General features: G+C 39.2%; 1 protein-coding gene across 1 annotated transcript; it reads left to right on the forward strand.

Moving 5' to 3' along the window:
- Positions 1 to 18441: 18441 nt before the first annotated feature.
- Positions 18442 to 21553, forward strand: LOC147607349 (uncharacterized). The gene is made up of 2 exons (XM_086790382.1): positions 18442 to 19107; positions 20373 to 21553. The coding sequence occupies exons 1-2, from the start codon at positions 18481 to 18483 to the stop codon at positions 21375 to 21377; spliced, it is 1632 nt and encodes a 543-aa protein (XP_086646508.1). The 5' UTR covers positions 18442 to 18480; the 3' UTR covers positions 21378 to 21553.
- Positions 21554 to 22971: the final 1418 nt, after the last annotated feature.

The following is a 22971-nucleotide window of genomic DNA, read 5'->3' on the forward strand; positions in this document are numbered from 1 at the left end:
CAAAAACTAGTGAATTATTAAAGAATTCACAGTTCTTGGCTTAGGTGGAGTAGAGTAACAAAGCATAAGACACTATATTTTTTTCAACAAGGGAAGGCTTCTATTTATAGGAAAAATTGAGCTCCTAACCAAACAAACTGATTCTAGAATTTTCCAAGTCAGTTTGGTCACTTTTTGACCATTTTTAGGTCAGTTAAGCTAACTTTTTGGAACTAGACTTGAATGAGGAGAGGAGAGAGAGGAGAGATGAAATATCTCAATTTTTATGAGTTTAAAACTCATTCAAGCATGTGAAATATGCACCTCCTTTAAAGAACTCCCCTTCCTTACATATGTGTCAAAATGGAATCATTATACCCAAAATATCTCATATTTTTAATATTGCTCATAGTTTTTTACTAATAAACCTTGTACATTTTCAACTCTTCATCTTATGTGAAATATGCACCTCCTTTAAAGAACTCCCCTTCCTTACATATGTGTCAAAATGGAATCATTATACCCAAAATATCTCATATTTTTAATATTGCTCATAGTTTTTTACTAATAAACCTTGTACATTTTCAACTCTTCATCTTATGTGAAATATGCACCTCCTTTAAAGAACTCCCCTTCCTTACATATGTGTCAAAATGGAATCATTATACCCAAAATATCTTATATTTTTAATATTGCTCATAGTTTTTTACTAATAAACCTTGTACATTTTCAACTCTTCATCTTATGTGAGCATTTACTCATTTTTGGATACCCAAAATATCTCATATTTTTAATATTGCTCATAGTTTTTTACTAATAAACCTTGTACATTTTCAACTCTTCATCTTATGTGAGCATTTACTCATTTTTGGGTATCTTCTTTTACAAATTGGATTTATCTCCTCCCTACATATGAATTGATGCTGTTGGTCCATAGGAATCTTAATTGGACCATAATCCAATTTTTTTTTAAAATCTAGACCCTTAGGCTAAGGTCCTTTATACCCATTTCCAATAAATTCCAATTGCACATTGGAAAGTTCTTTTTGAATTTTTGTTTCAGGGGAATTCATTTTAATAATATGAGAAATTTTTCTATCTAAAAATATTCAAAATCTGAATATTCTCTCTCTAGAATATTTTCTCTCTATGTCAAAATAGGCAGAGACAAGATCTTTTATATTTCTAAAGAGGGGATTGATTACAAGGGAAGATGCTGGACATTTTGAGAGGCTGGGGAGGAATCTTACAAAACCTGGATGATATTGAGCATGTGAAAAGTCTTCTCAAAAGGATTCGGATGCAAGCTAAAATGCACACCGATATCAAACAAACATTGATCAGACACACATTACAATCCAATTTCAGTTACATCACTGAATATTTTAGATTGAAAATACCAGCTGATCTCGTAACAACAGGCTGTAAATATCGACAAAACACAATATAGACACTCCTAATCACCATCATCTTCATTGGTAGGATCGCCAAAAAGCTATTCAGATACATCCATATAGCTTCACAAATATCAAGAGATATTATGACTCTTGGAATCTCCACATACCTAGTTGATATGACTAAGGTTCAAAAGATAGTTAATGCAAGATGAAATATCTAGGAAATTAGAGTGGCCTTTTAACACTGGCACATGTGGTGGATAAGTTCAAATTCTCCAAAAATTTAGACTCGACATCCATAATCCCTTGATTATGAATTCTAAGGATATTACAACCATTAGTTTCCTGCAATATACCAAGGTGCCTAATTGCTAGGTACTTTTTCTATGATGTTACAAAAAGTAACATTTTCTTGACCATGATCTGAATCTTCCTATGTTGACAAACACACTTTAAGAGTCTAAAACTCCTGATCAGTTTCCATTTGTGTATCAAACTGATTATCATATTTTTTAGCAAACTACTTTGCTTCAATGTGTATAGGGTCACTGACCAGCTTCTCATGAGTGTTTTTTGTAGTTTGTTTCTGCTCTTGAAATCTGTATGCCCACTCTAGATCTTTCTTTTGCATCATATTGCAGAAAGATAGCTAACCATTGACTATATGAATCAATGTCACCTCCTTCATTCTTTGACTAAAAATACTACAAAAAGGAAATAGAGTTAGGAAAAACTGCTTCACCCTCTTTAGACTTCTCCTTTGAGTCTTCCAACTAAAACTTGAAATCATCATTAATCTGCAAAACACCGTGGCCGACAAAATAGGTAATATTTCTTGAAAATGAAAAATATTTGGCATCTTTCAAAGATTTCATCAAAAAGGTTTAGTTTTTATCTCTTTTTGAAAAGTGGTCTGCGCATGCGTACAACAGTGCCAAAAAATGATAATATTTTGGGCACTTTACACATATCTTACAAAAAATTATCATGAAAAAAAAGACTTCGTTTTGCTTACTTTTTGAGATTATAATTGAAAATCTAACAATAAGTTTTCAAAAAACATGCCAAAATGGAGACAATGTTTCTTATTTTCATCTTCAATCCAAAAAATAATAATCATCCAACTGTAAAAAGAAGCTATTTGCTAAACATATAGCCTATGGCATAGTTATGGTTCCTCATAATCATTGCTGTCTATACCAACACCATCACTAGTTAATGTGCCTTTTCTTGAGAAGGTAGATGAGGCATCCTCTTCTTCACTATTCATAAATACATTTTTTTCTTCTATGTGTACACTTGAAGCTTGGACTCCTTGGGTCAACTACCATGTTAGCATGATTAAGGATGTGCTAAAGAGTGCAACTATAAAAAACTATTTATATAAATATATTACAAAAGCGTTATCTTGATACAACTATTATCTTAATTATAAAATCCTATTTTGCCTCTTAATAAGAGTAGTATTAAAATCCATTTTGAATCTCTTGAGTATCACAATTTCTTAATTGATAATATATACTTTTTTATAAAAAAAATTAGATGAATTTTAAAATATCATGAATAAGCTATTTAAAAGTTGTCTAGTGTTAAAAAATAACTACACTCATTTTTAAAGAAGATGTGTCTTTGATGTGACAAAAAGGGGTTGAAATATAAAGGAGAAGGGTGAAGTGTTCACTCATTTTCAAAATTTCAGAGTGATGCCTAAAAACTTGGGGGGGTCACTATATGTAAACCCTCTATATCACGTGCATTCAAGGCCTATTTTAAAAAACCCTCTATATCACGTGCATTCAAGGCCTATTTTAAAAAACCCCTTCTCTGTAAATTTTTCATGAAATAAAACACACCCTTTTCCTATTCAATATTTAAATACCCCCTTTAAAAAATGTGTAAAAAAGGGATTTAAAGAACCCCTTCTCTTGAACCCACGTGATAGCCTTACATATTTATAAGTGCCCCCCCAAGGCTGAAAAATAAACAAGAAAGCATGTGAAGTGCCTGCGGTCAGATGGAGGGGGAGAATACTTTTCCAATGAGTTCTCTGAAGTCTTGCGAAAGAATGGCATTCAGAGACAATTTACATGTAGATACACTCCGCAGCAAAATGGAGTTGCTGAGCGAAAAAATAGGCACATTACAAAGACAGAATAAGCATTGATGGTGGAAGAGAAGAATATAGATATTGGGCTGAGACTGTGTCTACACCAGTTTATATCATGAACAGGACTCCTACTGCAGCCATACATGATGTAACTCCACGGGAGAAGTTTATTGGCAAGAAACTTGATTTGTCACATTTGAAAGTTTTTGGATTTATTGCATATGTGCATGTGCTAGATGAGTTGCGTACTAAGCTGGATCCAAAGGTTAAAAAATGTGTGTTTATTGGGTATTCCCTTGAGCAAAAGGATATAGATGCTATAATCCTGCTACACGTGAATGGAGGGTAAGCAGGGATGTATTTGATGAGATGGGTACTTGGTATGTTGCTGAAAAAGATGTTGTTGGGGCTAATGTAAGTGGAAATGTGGTCACTTGCAAAGAATGCCAGTGAGCAACAATCATATTCATTGAGTGTACCAGGAGAGTCCTCATCGAGTGGTTTATTAATAGACCAGGGAGTGGCAGGCTACGTCATAATACCACTCCTAGAAATGTAGTTGATACATCACATAAAGGCAAAGATAAAGTGGTTGAGCCCCTTGGTATGGCTGATAGTTTTGAAACGAATTCTCTTGTTGATGGAGAGTCTAGTGGCTCGGAGACTCCTCGGAGATAAGCCTTGATGTGAGAAACTTGTTGGGATTCTTGCAATAAGGACACCTGGTGTGATGAAGGCTATAAAAGCCATGAATGCAAAGTTACAAAGATCTAGAAGAGTCAAAAACCCTGTGCAGAGGCTGAGGTATGATGGTTATGTGGCATATCATTATGCTTATATGGCAAAAGTTGTGCAGTTTATTGAACCCACATGTTTTGATGAGGCTATTGGAAATGTGTGTTGGGAGAAAGATATGGATGCATTGTATGGAAATGAGACTTGGGATTTCGTGCCATTTCTTGAAGGTGACAAAGCTATTAGTTCTAAGTGGGTGTATAAGGTGAAACATAATAGTGATGGTAGCATAAGCAGGTACAAGGCTAGGATGGTAGCCAAAGGCTCTGTGCAAAAACATGGGATTGATTATGAGACATTTTTCTTGGTTGCAAAGATGGCAACTGTGAGAGCTATGATTGCGGTGGCTGCGTGGTTAAAGGCTGGTTTTTACATCAGATGGATGTAAAAAATGTGTTCTTGCATGGTGACTTGCAAGTAGAGGTGTATATGAATCAGCCAAATTGGTTTTGAGGATACAGATCACCCAAAGTATGTATGTAAGCTTCGTAACGCTTTGTATGGGATTGAAGCAAGCTCCATGAGCATGCATGACAAGATTACTGAGTATCTTGTCACTATAACTGGTTTTCATATGGCAGATGTAGATCACTCTTTGTATATGCACAAGAGTGATAACGGTATTGTGATCATCACCATATATGTAGATGATATAATTGTTGGGGGTGAAAACTTGAATGAGATTGAGCATGTGTGAAAAGTCTTCTCAAAAAAGGAAGTTTGAGATAAAGGATTTGGGAGATCTGCTCTACTTTTGTGGAATTGAGGTCATTTGCACAGCTAATGGTATTTGGTTGTCAAAGAGACAGTGTGCATTGGACATGTATGGGATGGCTGATTGTAAGTCAATATCGGTGCCATTAGATCAAAATGGTAAGCTTAGTGTGGATGTAGGTTATGTGTTGGAGGATCCCACTATGTGTACAGGAAGATTGTGGGGATTTTGAGGGATGCACACTTCGGTATTTGAGGGCCACTGTTGATTATGCATTGTTTTACGCAGCAGGTGTACCATTGGAGATATATGGGTACACAAATGTAGATAGGGCAAGTAGTATCTCTGACAGGAGATCTACCAGTCAATTTATGTTTTCATTAGGGAGTGCTGCTATGACATGGAGCAGCAACAAGAAGAAACCCACAGTTGCCTTGTCGAGTACAAAGGCAGAATACATAGGAGTTACGATGGCAGCATGTGAGGTAGCTTGGTTATGCAAGCTGCTTGCTGATTTGGGCTTGCATGTGCAGAGAAAGGTTGTCATATATTGTGACAATCTTAGCAGTATACAGTTGGCCAAGAACCCAGTCTTTCATGCACGGACGATACACATTAAGGTACATTTCCACTTTATCAGGGAGAGAGTCTTGGCAGGTGACATCGAATTGGCCTATGTTAGCACACCAAATTAGGATGCTGACATATTCACGAAGGCCTTGGGAGCTGAGAAGCTTCGTAGATTTTGAGATATACTTGGAGTTCACGGGCTGGAGTTGAGCTTGAGGGGGAGTGTTGAGATGTCAAGATTAACATGAGCTGACACTCACGCGACGAGGAGGCACGTGCATGACTGTTCAACATTTACATCACTTGCGAGTTTGGTAGCTGGCACCAACATATCTTCGCTAGAGATTTTATAGCTTGACTACATCGACTAGTCCACACCTACCCACTCCACTTGGCGTGTTCACATTATGGACCGCTTGTATATACTCTATTATGTGTGTTAGTAGTCACTTTATCTTCTTTGTAGACCTCTTTTGTTGTGTGATGAAGAAGAAGAATTTTCAGCCTCTCACCTTGTGTGTTCTCTTCTAGGGTTTATATGAGTGTGTGTGTACTTGCAAGAGCTCAAGTTCTCTTCTCCCCTACATCTTTTCATTATTGCAAAAAATTCAAGAGTGGTGCGGGTTTAGGTTTCAATAAGATCAAATTTTAGGAGTTGTAGCTTAGTAAATCATCAAAAAGTATAAGCTAAAATTGCTTTGAATCCTTGTGTTCTTTAAGAGTTGTATTCAACTTAAGAAAGATAACATAACAAATGGTCGGGCTTACAAGATCGGTTGGATTAATATGAGGGGGAGATTAGTCATGCATGGCTGATTAGTCGAGTAGAAGTTGGGTGCCTCAAATAAAACATTTGAGACAAAGGATCTTGAGTGAGCAGAATGCATTTTAAGGCTACCATATAAGTAGATTGGGTAGAAATGGGTGAGATCTTGGAAATTAATACTCTACACAAAAAGTTCTATAGGAGGCTTGTGTACTCAAAAAGTCCTAGGAAGATTAGGAGACTTGATTATTAAGTGAAAATTATCATATCGACTCTCGAATTCAAACATGTCATGGTGATTGTTAAGATAGTCACTATATGCATGTTCCTAAAAGAGATGAACATTTTATTTTAAGAAATCCATTAACTCCATATTAGATAAAATAGGAAAATTCTCATTCCCACATTGGTCAATGTTTTAGTTTTTTAAGGTTTTTCTTCTTTCATTACAACACGTCGGAGGCATAGCAGCGTTTATTTTGTCGCGATGTTGGGATTTTGGTCTCGCTACCCCTGTAGAGTAGAATATTGCTACTACCCAGCAGTGAACTTTCGCTGACTAATGGCTATAGCAACGAAATTTCATTGTGGGGCAACGATTATAGCAATGAAATTTTGCTGCTCATCAGTAGCGCCTATAGCAGTGAAATTTTGCTACTCAGCAATGCCTATAGTAGCAAAATTTCACTACTATACTGTAATTTCGCTGCATAAAATTCAAAAGACTTGTTGGATTGTTAATTTAAGTTATACATGTCACATATACATAGAAAATGATTATAGTTCTGAAAAAACATCCATCAAAACTCTTGGAGCCATGTTTCAAGCAAAAAAAAAAAGATAGTTAAAAACTTTTGAAGGGAAACAATGTCAAGATCATGAATCTATCCCATCTTGTATAAATACATATATGTTACTTCATTAATGTCTATATCTAATGGAAGCTCAATGAAAAGATGGGGTTCAATATCAATATCACTATCATTATCAATGACAATGCTTCATTATCCAATGAAGCAGTCATTGATAGGTGACTCATCATCTGCTTCGGATTAATATTCCTCATGCTCTTGATTAGCCCCCTCCAAAATTTTTTCTTCATCATATTCTTCCAATGAGCCTATTTGACGTAGTACTTGCACTTCATCCAAAGATTTGACCTCCACATCTTGATCTTGAAAGGTATGTTTTAAATGAGGAGAAACTTATATAACATAACACCACTTTGGATCAATTCCTCATGCTCTTGATTAGCCCCCTCCAAAATTTTTTCTTCATCATATTCTTCCGATGAGCCTATTTGACGTAGTACTTGCACTTCATCCAAAGATTTGACCTCCACATCTTGATCTTGAAAGGTATGTTTTAAATGAGGAGAAACTTATATAACATAACACCACTTTGGATCAATTCGATCAGCATGAAACACAACCTAATATTACAAAGCAAAGGGGTTATGCTTTTATTATACTACATCAAGATTTATTTTGGGATTGATTGGGTTACTAACCTATTGATTGTGTTGAGGTGATATGAAAGTATCTTTCTCATCATTCCAAAACTTGGTGGAATAAATTTGAAAGAACCTATTTGGATGTTTCTTCACGGTTGCTTGAGCACCTCTATATATCACCTTGAACCATTTGACATCAAAGATGAATAGAATAAATTCTCTAAATCCAACCTCAAGAATACCTTGAATAGTTCCACAATACTCAAGATTGTTCTCTATGGCATTGGTATCATGTCTACTAGCTTGAGTTTCTTGCTCAAAATTTACCATCACACCATAATCAAATGTGTTTCTTTTAGAATCCACATGCTCCATGCAAAATTATCTTCCCTTTGACCATATTGCATTATATAGTTTGTACTAACATTAAACAAAAGCATGAAATTTAGTATAGTGTATTAAACAATGTATATACATGAGACAAAGATGAAGAATGTACTTACTTGAGTGTCATATCCTATTGCATACTCATGCTCTTCTTTTTTAATCATCTCTCCATTTTGTGATGCCATCAATATTGCCATACGAAGCCATTCTATATTGATCTCATTTGGTAGAGGTTCCAAGTCAAGCGGGAATGGCAAGCGTCTATTTACTCTTCTAAAAGCTCTTCTCTCATCCTTTTGTCTGTTGATTACATCCTTGTATCTCCCAATCCACTTGTGCATGATGGGACTATTTGGAATGCAAAATGTATTCACCTTGTGGCATAATGCTTCATCCAATCTTTGTTGCCTTCTTTTCCTTGTGTCACATTAGTGATTAGTCAGTCATCCTCCTCATTGCTCCACAATTGTGGCATGGAAGGATCTATGCGAGATAGATGTTTTGAGATATACACAAGAGACTTTAGCCTCAACCATCCCTCTACCATGCTTGCTTCTAGCCTTGCTATTTGTCTCACAAAATCCTTTTAAGGTTTTCATGAACCTTTCAAGGAAAAACATCCATCCAATATAAACAACACCACTTCATCAACCAAATGCACCACAAGATGCAATTGGCTGGTGAGAATTGTTTTAGGAAAGTTGTCCTCGATCATACACACTACCTCAATATAACATTGAGACGAGCCATCTCAATGGATGTAAGTTCTATCTATTACAAGATAAAAGAAGAGTCCCCACCCCTTTACATGGAGAAAGGAGAGCGAGAATTTTGGAAAAGGAGAAAGGAGAAGAAAAGACAAGTGTTTGGGGGTTTCTTTCCCACACGCCTAGATGCATTGGGGCTCACAATTAGTTGTCACTATCAAACCATTTACTCATTGAGTTTCTTATATATATATATATATAATACATTGGGGCTCACAATTAGTTATCACTATCAAACCATTTACTCAATGAGTTTCTTATATTAGAAAGCAAATTGCCCACCCCTCCCCACACACACACACACACACACATACATCTTCTAATATTATATTATGTGCATGCGTAAGAGAGAGAATATACATACACACACACGTATATATTATGTGCATGTGTAAGAGAGAGAATATACATACACACACACGTATATATACTATGTATGTTTGTGTATATAAATAGATTTATATGTATGTCGATACACACACACATGTATGTTCATGCACACACAGACACAAGCACATGATACGTGCACACGTATCATGTGCACATGATACGTGTGCACATGATACGTGCACACGTATACAAACACACATACACACACTCGCACGCATGGACACACGTGCAACACATACTCAAGCTTGCATATACACACGTGTATACATGCACACAAGCACATAAATACACTCACATACACAAGTATATGAGTGTGCATGTATACACACGTGTATACATGCACACACACACACACACATATGCACCTGCACGTGCACACACATCGATGTACACACGAGTATATTCACATGCTCACTCACACGTACATGCAGACACTCGCTATGGATACACAAATAAAAACATTCACACCATGTACACACACACAATCAAGACACTTGCATGACACATGCACGCGTGAAGACAGTACACAATTACACATACGTGTGTATATGCACACACAAAATCACACACATATGTATACAAAAGAGAAGACAAAAGCATTGTATATAAGATACAGTTATTTAAGAGTGAACACACCTTATCGTGCATCCCCACGTATTAAAATTTAATATTAGTTAAAAATATATATGTATATTTATTTATTTATTTTATAAATGCACATGTATATACAGGTATACGTCTCTAAATATAATAAAACATAATATTATAGATAATATATATTTACATGTGGGTGTGTGTATGTGTGTGTGTGTGTGTGAGAGAGAGAGAGAGAGAGAGAGAGTGCACGTGTGCAGAAAGAAGTATGTTTGTGTGTGTGCATAAATGTAAGTAAGAGAGAGAGAGAGTTTCTATGTGTGGGAGAGTGTGTGTGAGAAGAGATATAGCACGTGTGTGTGTGTGGAGAGAGAGAGAGAGTGGAGGGGAGAGAGAGAGAGAGAGAGATTACATGTAAGATGCATTCATTTTAGAGTGAGCACACCTGACCACTCATCCCTACCCTTAAAATTTAATCTAAAATTTAATTAATCAAAATTATATATATGTGTGTAAATCTATGTAATCGTGTGTGTGTGTGAGAGAGAGAGAGAGAGAGAGAGAGAGAGAAAGAGAGAGAGAGAGAGAGAGAGAGAGAGAGAGAGAGAGAGAGTTTCTATGTGAGAGAGTGCATGAAGAGAGAGAGAGTGTGTGTGCATGAGAGAGAGAATTTCTATGTAGGAGATAGTTTGTGTGGGAGGAGAGAGTGTGCATTTACATTAGTGTATGTGCGGTGTGTACATGTGTGTGTGTGTGTGTGTGCGTGTGTGTGTGCGTGTGTGTGTGAGAGAGAGAGAGAGAGAGAGAGAGAGGCAGAGAATTTATACGTAGGAGATAGTTTGTATGGGAGGAGAGAGTGTGCGTTTGCATTAGTGTATGTGTGGTGTGTACATGTGTGTGTGTGTGTGTGTGAGAGAGAGAGAGAGTATGCATATACTCTCTCTCTCTCTCTCTCTCTCACACACACACACACACACATGTACATGTATGTGTGGTGTGTACATGTGTGTGTGTGTGTGAGAGAGAGAGAGAGAGAGAGAGAGAGAGAGTATATGTACATGTACATGTGTGTGTGTGTGTGTGTGTGTGAGAGAGAGAGAGAGAGAGAGAGAGAGTATATGCATACATGTGCGTACATCTGCATCTATGTGTAGAATGTGCTCGAGAGAGAGTGAGATGGGGCAGACCTGGAGAGAGAGAGAGAGAGAGAGAGAGAGAGGGAGAGAGAGATGTAATGAGGGAGAGGGTAAAAAGAGAGAGAGAGAGAGAGAGAGAGAGAGAGAGAGAGAGAATAAAAGTAGCTTCTAATAAAATATAAACAGAAATCTAAATTAAATAAAAAACATATATGTATATATGTGTACACGTGTGTGTGTTTTTATTTACATTTATACATACATACATATGTATGTATGTATGTATATGTATATACATACATACATACATACATACATACATATATATATATATATATGTTTGTGGTTGTGTGTGTGTGTATATGTATGTGTTTCGATGTGTGTATGATATATCTATCTATATATTTAAAAGTGACCATAGCTTATCACCCATCTCTGCACATTAATATTTAATCAAAATTAAATAAATTATGTTGATGTTTGTATTTATATTTTTAAATATATGTATATATATATAAGTATAAGTATATCTGTATATATTTTTAAATATATGTATATATGTATAAGTATATGCGTCTATGTATAGGTATATGTATCTAAAACATAATATTGTATATACTATATTTTTACATATGTGTATGTGTGCGTGAGAGAGAGAGAGAGAGAGAGAGAGAGAGAGAGAGAGTGTGTATGAGAGAGAGAGAGCGCTTCTATGTGTGGGAGAGTGTAAGAAGAGAGAGGGAGTGAGAGAGTGTGTGTGCATGTGTGTGTGTGTGTGTGAGAGAGAGAGCAGGTGTGTATATGTGTGTGCATGTGTGAGAGAGAGAGTTTCAACATTTGAGAGTGTGTGTACGTGACAGAGAGAGGGAGAGGGCCATGTGCATGTGCATGTGTGTGTGTGTGTGTGTGTGTGTACGTGACAGAGAGAGGGAGAGGGCCATGTGCATGTGTGTGTGTGTGTGTGTGTGAAAGAGAGAGAGAGAGAGAGAGAGAGAGAGAGAGAGATGTGTGCATGTGTGTGTGTGTGAAACAGACAGAGAGAGAGAGAGAGAGAGAGAGAGAGAGAGAGAGATGGTTGTAGAGACGGAATAGTACTTTTCTTGAACCTTGGTCAGCCTCGCAGCAATGCTGCGTGGGTGCAATACTAGTCTCCTTTAAGGATATATACCTACATACATATAGCAATCATGCGTGCTATTTACCAATACATAACTTGTGATCACATAAGAATTCCAAATATGTAATATACTTTAGCTAGTGAATTGAAGAGAAGATTCATATCTCACCAGGCTTCCCATTTTGTAAATAGTCTCTCTCATCTTCTTGTCTCCACAACCAACTATAGCAATTAGAAGAATAAACTATGCATAGAAAAATATGAAAGTTAGTACATGAGCCTACAAATCATGTACCATAAAGAGAAAATGAATAAGCAAATATTTATATACATATAATATCTTGTGCCAGTCATGTGTCTTGAGGCCATATAATTGTACCTCTAGTTTCTTTTTGGTCATGTGTCTTGAGGCCATATAATTGTACCTCTAGTTTCTTTTTGGTCTTTGTGAAGACACCCTTCAACGAATGCATTACTCCCATTGGTGTACAAAAAGAGGCAATCACCTTATTGTGCTCCTTCTTGGTTAATACCCATGGTGTCTTTGGTAGGACCATGTTACCATTCTCACTTTCAATTGGCCATGCACTTTGAAGGTGTCCCATGTTTTGTAAATCATCCCTTGCACCCTTTGTATCTCTTTACCAATTAAATGGTCCCAAATATTTGTTACCATATTCTTGAAGATATGCATGGGATCTTTGATCTTCACGTCACACCAATATGGAAGTCAAAAGAAGATTAAGTGTCTAGACATCCCATCGGGGGTGCTTCTCCATGCCTCAAACCAATATCTACCTCTCATCACTCACAAGTGGTAAGACATCATGTGGCACATACTTGGGATGTGAAGGAGAAAAAAATCGATGATGTTTGCCATACACCACCTTCTTAAGTGTAGAGGGTCTTTCGGAAACAAGTGATGGTTCACAAATCGTACATGCATGATGTCTGGAGGTTGCCAAACCTATTTTAAAATTGAGATGATTCAGAGGTAGAGATATAAACTTAAAGTTTAAAGGTTAAAGCTTAAAGTTATTCCGTTCAAGTATGTAACTGAGCACTCAAGCTTAAGCAAGCATAGAATGTAACATTCACAAACCCACAAGCTCATAGAGAGAGTCTATCCATGAATAACTCATTGTTGCCAATGAAGTGGGCAAGAGCTTGCATCAATGGAGACTACACACACACACACTACAAGCATGCAGCATACTCAAGAGAAAGAAAGAAGCATTCAACTAATCATAGATTAATCTACTTCAATGATGCTAAAACAGATTAAGAGAATGAAGTGGAGATATACTCATTGGAGCTTGATGCTCATTAGAGTACAATAGAGAGAGAGTCAGAGAGTTGCCATAGCTTGAGAGCTCAAGAGCTTCACTCAATAGCTTATGAGAATGGCTAAAAAATGTCCCCTTTCTTTAGCTAACATCTCTTTTATAAAGATGTCACTAACCCTAACCCTAGGCCTCTTTCACACATGGGCGGACAACCCTATAAGTGAGCCTTGCTTAATACACTTAGAACTCTCATTTCGAACCCACATTGGCCTAAAACGATTTACATTGCACTTTGGCACAAAAATATGGAAAAATTATGTGCGTCTTTATGTTCCCATGGCTACAATACTGCTCTCTCGCATTAATTGCTTCCGGCCTCCTTCCTTAATACATGTTCCCGTGGAACATTCCCCCCTTTCTAAATAGCACACGTCCTCGGGCGCGGTAGAAACAAAATAAAATTCCTAAGATCAAATGGTGGAGGAGAATATTTCTCCAATGAGTTCAGTGAATTCTTGAGAAAGCAGGGAATCAAGAGGAGGCAATTTACGTGTAGGTACACTCCGCAACAATATGATGTTGCAGAAAGGAAAAGCACGCACATTGCAGAAGTGGCACGTGCCTTGATGGCGGAAAAGAATATGCCACATTATGAAGTAGTAGCAACTGTTGTGTACATTATGAACATGACACTCACTACAACTGTTCATGGCATGACTCCTGAACAGAAGTTTACATGCGTAAGACCAGATGTGTCTCACTTGAAACTGTTTGGGTGTATCGCATATGTACATGTTCCTAATGGTGAGAAAAAAGTTGGATCTAAAGGCTGAGAAATGCATCTTTATTGGTTATGCTATGGAGCAAAAAGGTTATATATGCTATAACCCTACCACTCGTCGTGATATGAAAGTAAGCAGAGATGTTATCTTCGATGAGGTGAGTAGCTGGTATGCACCAGACTACTACTGGTATGCACCAGTAGTAGTGAAGGCAACAGAAGATGTAGATGTAAGAAGTGCTAATGTTGGTATGCACCAGTAGTAGTGAAGGCAACAGAAGATGTAGATGTAAGAAGTGCTAATGTTGCACAACATATAGAGCAGCAATCATAGGTGCTGAGTGGACCTAGGGAGTCCATGGTCAGGCAGGTTGAGGAATGATGTAAGTACACATGTATCATGAAAAGGGAAGGAAAAGGTAGATCAACCTTTTGTGCGGCCTAATCTATCAGCACAGCAGCAGGCAGGTCACTCATAGGTGGATGGTGACTCTAGTGGCTCCGAGGAGAGCCTTGATGAGGAGATTGGCATTCCGTCTATGGTTACTCCTGGTGTCAGGAGAACCAAGGTTGTTTTGAGGATACGTGGCAGTGATCCAGGTGTATGCAGGTCTATGAGGGTCAGATACCCTGTTTGATAGGTTGAGATATGATGGATTTACAGCCCATAATTATGCTTATATGGTAAAAGCAATATAGGAGGTTGAGTCCACTTTCTTTGAGCAGGCAATTGGAAATAAGAAATGGGAAGATGCCATGGATGAGGAGATGGCAGCATTGGATGCAAATGCAACATGGGAGTTAGTGCCTTTGCCTAAGGAAAAGAAGGCAATTGGATGTAAGTGGGTGTATAAAGTTAAGCACAATGCTGATGGTTCAATGAGAGAAGGTACAAGGCAAGATTGGTTGCCAAGGGCTATGGGGAGACTTATGGCATAGACTATGAGGAGACATTTAGCCCAGTTGCAAGAATGGCAACTGTGAGAGCTATCATTGCTATGTCTACAGCGAAGGGTTGGTCTTTATATCAAATGGATGTAAAGAATGTCAGCACGACAAATTGGACACCAAACTAGATCCCTCTTTGAGTAGAGATGGGGTTGAGCAACTCGATCTTGGCCTTGGCTGGTTCTCCAATGTTGGTTCATCTGCTACATTAATGTAGTGGCTAGTTGTTTGACTTGTTGTCCCAAGGTGGACTCCTTGCCTCGGCGGATTTAGTGCTAATTGTTTTGAAGGAAGCCACAAATGTACCCTAGTGAAGTTCTCGGTGGGAACACGTTCCCTTGAAGTTATTCTCAAAGTCCAAAGCACTCCTGCAGCATTGCTCAAAGGAGGTATGGCCCAAAGCATACAACAAATTATGTAAGGGTACATCATCGAGCCCTTCAAGGAGAACTTGTCTCTGGCACTACAGTGAGAGTAGAGATACCTTACCCTTTTTATGTAGTCCCACATGGTTTTGCCATCTTTTTGTCTGACATTTGGTAACTGCTAAAAACAGGACTCCATCAAGTTCCTTAACGTGAGTATCCAACCTTGAAATTCCTCAAGGAATCTCCCAATTACAGTGAGAGTAGAGATACCTTACCCTTTTTATGTAGTCCCACATGGTTTTGCCATCTTTTTGTCTGACATTTGGTAACTGCTAAAAACAGGACTCCATCAAGTTCCTTAACGTGAGTATCCAACCTTGAAATTCCTCAAGGAATCTCCCAATTATCCCTTCATCAGAGAACTTGTCTCTGGCACTACAGTGAGAGTGGAGATACCTTACCATGTTGATGTAGTCCTAGATGGTTTTGCCATCCTTTTGTTTGACATTGTGTAACCTTGACATGAGTATCCAACCTTGAAGGCCGCTTTCAAGACTTCAAAGGTGTCCATATCTTCTGTTTCCAAGGACCTCAACCATTAGCCAGCTTTGTTATCTAGGGTGAGGCCAAAGGCACTCACCTTGACTTGATCTTCCACATGGCCAAATGATTTGCATATTATAAACATCTCAAGGTGTGGTATGGGATTGCCAGTTCCATCAAACTTGGTGATTAGCTTGGAGAGATGTTGGTTGGTTTATTTCTTCCTGCCTTGGCCCCTGTACAAGGTGGTGTGCTGGTGCTAGAGGCATGATACTAGCAATAGCAACCCCCCTCCCTATTTCCATGGATATTTTTAACATTTCAAGAGTTAGCCCCCGGCCATGGTGGCTGGAGCAAGTGCTAGTTGAGGAATATTAGGGGGTGAATAATAGGCCATTGGGGGTCTTTGTCTTATGGGAGGACTAGGTTGTGACTCATATGGCTCCATATGGTATATTGGATATACTCCTCGAGGTGGGTTTTATTGGTATATTGGTTCCCCAAGCTAATGTGATGGGGCTGGGTAGGCCCTCTCTCTCTAGTAGGACATCTCGGTCCCTTGGAGAGCTAGTTCTTATCCTAGGTTTAGCATTGGTCTCTGGGCTTGGTATGAATCAATCATTCCTGAGGTAGGCATGGCTCTCTAGACTGGTGGATGAGTCTGGGTTTGGTTACTTTCACTTTGCCCTATCTCCACTCTAGGATCTAGAGGTGGTGAGGACTCTCTTTTAGGTTGGTTTTCCATACCTCTATCCCTAGGGTGCACATGGCTCGTCTGATTGTGCGTTTCACATGATAAAGTTCCGAAGTCGTGAAGTAAGGCTTCTTTGGAAATGGGTAGAAGAAGTTGGGTCTTGCTCCATGATGATAGGTGGTCTATCCATGCACTGAGCCTCAGGTTCTCCTATCTCTAGGTCGTCATGTGAGTAACTTGTCCAGTGTTGGGATGATCCTCACTCTCACTAGTGTAATCAAAGACTAACACCATTTGTCTCCAAGCTATTTTGACCGATGGGTATGATCTTATGAGAGAGGGAACGTTAGGAAGATTTATATCGTCTCATAAAGGGTTATTTTGCACCAATTTTATCAAGCGTAAGTGAAGGAATGTGTGGAATAGCCGTGTTGTTGGATCCCTTGTATAATGTTTCTATTTGTGAGTTTTTTTTTTGGGAATGGTACGCCAAGAGGGGAGAGGAGAAGAGAAGCCTAGGCTAATACCATCCACTCCATGCATATAGAACAATCAAGCAAGCAAGCATTCACAAACACAAGCATGCAACCACAAGCACAAGAGAGTGAGAGAGATAGAGAAAGCAAGACTCAATTGTGACTAATGGGATGGTCCCGTTTTCGTATTCCATAAAATGACTTAGATAAATTAGCTCACTTTTTACAACCATTTACAATTGGGAGCCCGAAATTGGCTTCCTAGCTCTATGTATATCTATCTAACTATGACCGACATTACACTAGCGGTCATCCCATATGTCTTTTTCAATAGGTGCTTAGCGTGGTTATAAAATGATAGATTACAAGAAGAAGAGTAGCAACACTTGAAAAATAATGTTAACCAGAGTGGTTAATAGTATCTTGAGTTGAATACGACTCTTAAAGATCACAAGGATTCAAAGTAATGCTAGCTTATACCTTTTGATGATTCGCTAATATCTACAAGTCCTAAACTTTGATCTTATGGAAACCCAAACCTGCACTGCTCTTGACTTTTGCTCAATAATCATAGAGAGGAAAAAGGTGATGCATGAACAAAGAGAAGAGCATGCAAGCATGGCCTCTACTATTTACACAAAACGGTGTATCGGAGTCACAAAAAGAAGAGAAATAATACAAAATATTGATGGATAGTTTGGTTCTAGAATTTTTTTTCCTTTGGGAATGTTTAGAATAATTCTTCTCATGCTCGAGGTCGCTGTCTTTAAATGAGAGATAAGCTAGAGAGGGAGAGAGAGGTCACATTGATTTATGCGTAAATCATAGATGTCACATTGATTGATAGTAGTTACGAGTAAATCAAAGGTAGTATGCAGGATTAGAATTGTTTTTTTTTTTTCCTTTTGGAAAGTTTAGAATAATTCTGCTCATGCTCGAGCTTATGGAAGACACACTATATATGTCGCTGCTCCGTGGCTACAGAAGTTGAAGAGAGAGAGAGAGAGAGGGGTCATAGATGCCACATTGATTGATATACGTGGTATGGAGGATTAGAATATTTTTTCTTTCTTTTGGAAAGTTTAGAATAATTCTGCTCATGCTCGAGCTTATGGAAGACGCATTATGGAAGACGCACTATATATGTCGCTGCCCAGTGCCTACAGAAGTTGAAGAGGGAGAGAGAGACAGAGAGAGAGAGAGAAGAGAGGATGGCAGCTGCGCAGTTGCTGATCAAAAAAGGTGAATTAAAGGCGGCTCCTCTGCTTGCGCCTTGCCGCCAGGGGCGGCGCTCCACGAATGGGCTCCGTGCCGTCGCGCCGGTGGCGTTGATGCAGGGCTACAATGCTGTTTTTGGGGAGGGACTGAATACAGCAGTGAAAGGGGAGACCCAAGTCTCGGGAGGCGATAGCTTTGTGAAGTGTGACATCTGTACCAGCAGCATGCAGCTCATCGAGTCCCTCCAGATTGATCAGGCCCTCTCTGTCAGCTTCTCTAGCTTTGGCAGCGTCTCCGAGAAGGTGCAATTCTTCCAGCAGCTGACCACCACCTCCAACACTACCCACATCGTTGTGTTCTCCCGCCACATCCAGGGCTTGGAGACGGTGACCAATGTGCAGGGACTGCGGCCTGAGGTTTCTCCGCCAAAGGACGATACCCAATTGGCAGATTTTGTGCAATTATATGGCGACAGCTACCTATCAAGCCGAATCACTGGTGGTGAGTACTATGCCGTGTACTCCTACTACTCGGACTCGCGGGAGGAGCAGTCCCGGCTGAGCGGCGAGCTGAGAGCAGCAGGAATCTTCTCTACAGTGAGCGTGGATGCATCCTTGCAGGTGATCTGTTGTTTTATGTTGGTTTATTTTTTTTCACGATTTTTGGGGCAAGCGCCCGAGAGAAAATCCACTCACACACCCATATATATGTACACGGTAACCGCAAGGCCCCCAAAGGGAAACACCTTAATTACCACCACACTAGGTTGGTAACTTGTTTTCCCTTTTAGAGTCAACAACCCTCATAAAATGGGGATTTCAATTCACGGCTTTGCCTAGCACACCGAACCACTAAGGTGGTGAAAGTGGCGTTGGCGTTGTACGCCTGGGGCAACAAGCTGTACACGTTAGCACACTGAACCACTAAGCTGACGAAGGTGGCGTTGCTTTAGACGTTATCCCATCTCAAAGCGCATTGACCAATCCTTGGAGGAGCTTTCTAGACGTCTCTTGGTGACGCACATATTTTTAAATTATATTGATAACTTTTCATGTGTATCATATGCTTCTTCGCTTGCACTTTTTTAGCATATCCGGCATGCTCCTGTATATCCTTGGTCGCCCTCTGGAATCCAACCATTGGGCCCTACAAAAGGACACTCTTGGTGCGGGATGGGGGTCTCCGGTTCCTCCCCCAACCCTTCGCGGGCACGTAGGCCGTGCCCCCCGCTTTTGCAGGCTACGTATGCCTGCCTTTGGGAAGCTCTACATGCTGAACTATATCAAGGAGAAAAAGAAGGGAAAATGGGCTTCACACTCTTGGAACCTTCACAAATGACTTGGCAATGATCCCATAAGTCCAGTGTTGTGCTGGACAACAGTGTCTATATGCCCTTGGCCGGTTTGTAGACTCTTTTGCCGTCGGTGGACCGACCTTGATCAAGGGGGATTTATGGGGTCGACTGGTGTTGTGTTGCGTATATATTGCACAAGTAATATAAGTGAGAAATGAGTTAACCATGCCTTTGCAAGACCATGTGGTCCGTAAGGCCACAACGACCCTATGGTCCATAAGGCGACACAACATATAATGCCACATATATGACTTGGAATGAGTGACAGAAGCTTATGTTTGTCTAGTATGTGTCCTGCGATCACCGCCATAGCCGCTCAAGACTTATGCATGCGTGGCGATTTGGTGATTATTTGAATGCTACAAATATGACACATATGGTGATTATATATACATTTGCATGGCACCGTACTGAGTTGCTCACAGAGTGAGCCCCTACACACTTGCATGATGCTTTGAGGATGGAGCTTCAGTGTTGATATGATCAGAGTAGTGACACTTATCCCAATCAGCATATTGGAATATTTTGCAGGTCAAGATCGAGCGTTTTAATTCATCTCAGACACGACGCATCCATTTCGTGCAGCGCATGTCCGGCGTAGCCAATCCCGAATTCCCAGCTCCCGAGAAGATGGTAAACTTTGCCTTAAAGTTCCCGTCGATGCAGCTCACAGCTCCGAAGATCATCCAGTGGACTGTTTCTGGCTATGAGCATGTTCCAGGCATAGGCAGTATGTTCAAACCCGTTGCGCGCAACCGCACCATGCTAGCGAGCCGGGAAACCTCAAACACCTTGAGCAAGTTGAAGGACCTACAAGGGAATATTGATGTTATTAACAAGGTGTACAGTCTCTATGGGGGCTATGGCGGAGACAACAAGCTCAACAGTGTGAAGGTGCAAGCAGATAATGACGAGAGCATGGTGCGAGGCTTGGTGTCATCATATGTAGATAATCCGACCAAGCCGCTAATCGTGGGTGATCGATTAGTACTGAAGTGCCTTGCCAGCGGCACGCCATCCCTAGACTACACCGTGAAAACGTATCAAGCCATGAATGGAGGGGCTGGTGCTGCGGCGTTTGACGATGTACAGGATCCTAGAACATATATTCAGCAGCGCAAGAGGATCTCCGCCATACAACTACGCTATACTTGGAACCGAGTCAGCTGCTTGGAGGTCACCTACTCTGGTTGGAACATGGTAGATCAAACCCTTCACCATGGCAGTCATTGCTATGGGGAAAAAATCAGCCCCCTGCTGGTGGTGCTGCCTAGTCACACTGTCAAATCCTTCAAGGGCTTCCATAGAGCAGAACCACATGACACTTCCTCTCCTACATTGATAAGGAGGCTTGATATATCACTCGATGATGGTTCTTGTATAAGTGGCGGGGACAGTTCTTATACTAATATTGAATGGAACCGCCCTGAAGGATCATTCCTCATGGGATTTAGAGGCCTTCTCTTTGACGGGGGCATTAACGCGCTTGATATCGTCTATGCTTCCTTCTGCCCTGCAACTTGGTCCTCATTTTAGCCACCTTTTAATACTATTATATTATGCCCCCCTTTTGCTAAAAGCCAATCACATGTAACACAGTTGTACCATCTAAGACATTGACTATACTAGTCAATGTCTAAGAACGGTATTAATTTGCTAACAAAATATGTAACCACATAATATAATATGACAGTTGTTTGTATTGCACCCAACTAAACTAAGGGATTATGGATATGTACAAGTAGCTTCAACATACGGTATACTGTGAGTCTCTTCCGGGCCAAAGTATAATTGGAAACAAAGAAGTATCGTTGTTGAAAAGCCTTAGTTCTATTTTCTTGGTTGGTTTGTCACAATTAGTTAGAGGAAGAGAGAGAGAGAGAGACACATAGACCACAAACACGATAACAGCAAGCATTGCTTACATCGGATAACCTTAAACAAGTCTTTTGAAATGAAAGAATAGCAATCGGATGCAAGCAGAAATGCACACCGATATCAACAAACATTGATCAAACACACTGAATATTTTAGATTGAAAATACCAGCTGATCTCGCAACAACAGACTATAAATATCGACAAAACACAGTATAGACACTCCTAATCACCATCATCTTAGGATCACCAAAAAGCTGTTCAGATACATCCATATAGCTTCACAAATATCAAGAGATATTGTGACTCTTGGAATCTCCACGTACCTAGTCGTCGATACGACTAAGGTTGAAAAGATAGTTAATACAAGATGAAATATCTAGGAATTTAGAGTGTCCTTTTAACACTGGCACATCCGGTGGATAAGTTTAAATTCTCCAAAAATTTAGACTCGACATCCATAATCCCTTCATTCTAAATTCTAAGGATATTACAACCATTAGTTTCCTGCAATATACCAAGGTGCCTAATTGCTAGGTACTTTTTCTATGATGTTACAAAAAGTAACATTTTCTTGACCATGATTTGAATCTTCCTATGTTGACAAACACACTTTTAGAGTCTCAAACTCCCGATCAGTTTCCATTGGTATATCAAACTAATTATCATACTTTTTAGCAAATTGATTTGCTTCAATGTGTATAGGGTCACTAACTAGCTTCTAATGAGTGTTTTTTGTAGTTTGTTTTCTGCTCTTGAAATCTGCATGCCCGCTCTAGATCTTTCTTTTGCATCATATGCAGAAAGATAGCTAGCCATTGACTACATGAATCAATGTCACCTCCTTCATTCTTTGACTGAAAATCCTACAAAAAAGAAATAGAGTTAGGAAAAACTACTTCACCCTCTTTAGACTTCTCCTTTGAGTCTTCCAACTAAAACATCAAATCATCATTAATTTGCAAAACATTGTTGCGGACAAAATAGGTAATATTTCTTGAAAATGAAAAATATTTGACATCTTTCAAAGATTCCATCAAAAAGGTTCAATTTTTATCTCTTTTTGAAAAGTAGTCTACGCATGCGTACAACACTGCCATAAAATGATAATATTTTGGGCACTTTACACGTTTCTTACAAAAATTGACATGAAAAAACAAGACTTCGTTTTGCTTACTTTCTGAGATTATAATTGAAAAACTAACAATAAATTTTCAAAAAACATGCCAAAATAGAGACAATGTTTATTATTTT

Source organism: Cibotium barometz, chromosome 55 (genome assembly GCF_041138505.1).
Source record: "Cibotium barometz isolate CiBa-2024 chromosome 55, ASM4113850v1, whole genome shotgun sequence".
Taxonomy (NCBI): domain Eukaryota; kingdom Viridiplantae; phylum Streptophyta; class Polypodiopsida; order Cyatheales; family Cibotiaceae; genus Cibotium; species Cibotium barometz.

Bases quoted from the DNA above. Each gene is read 5' to 3' on its own strand.
- LOC147607349 (XM_086790382.1), top strand. From the start codon at position 18,481: ATGGCAGCTGCGCAGTTGCTGATCAAAAAAGGTGAATTAAAGGCGGCT. The intron at 19,108-20,372 runs GTGATCTGTTGT...AATATTTTGCAG, and splicing joins GCGTGGATGCATCCTTGCAG to GTCAAGATCGAGCGTTTTAA.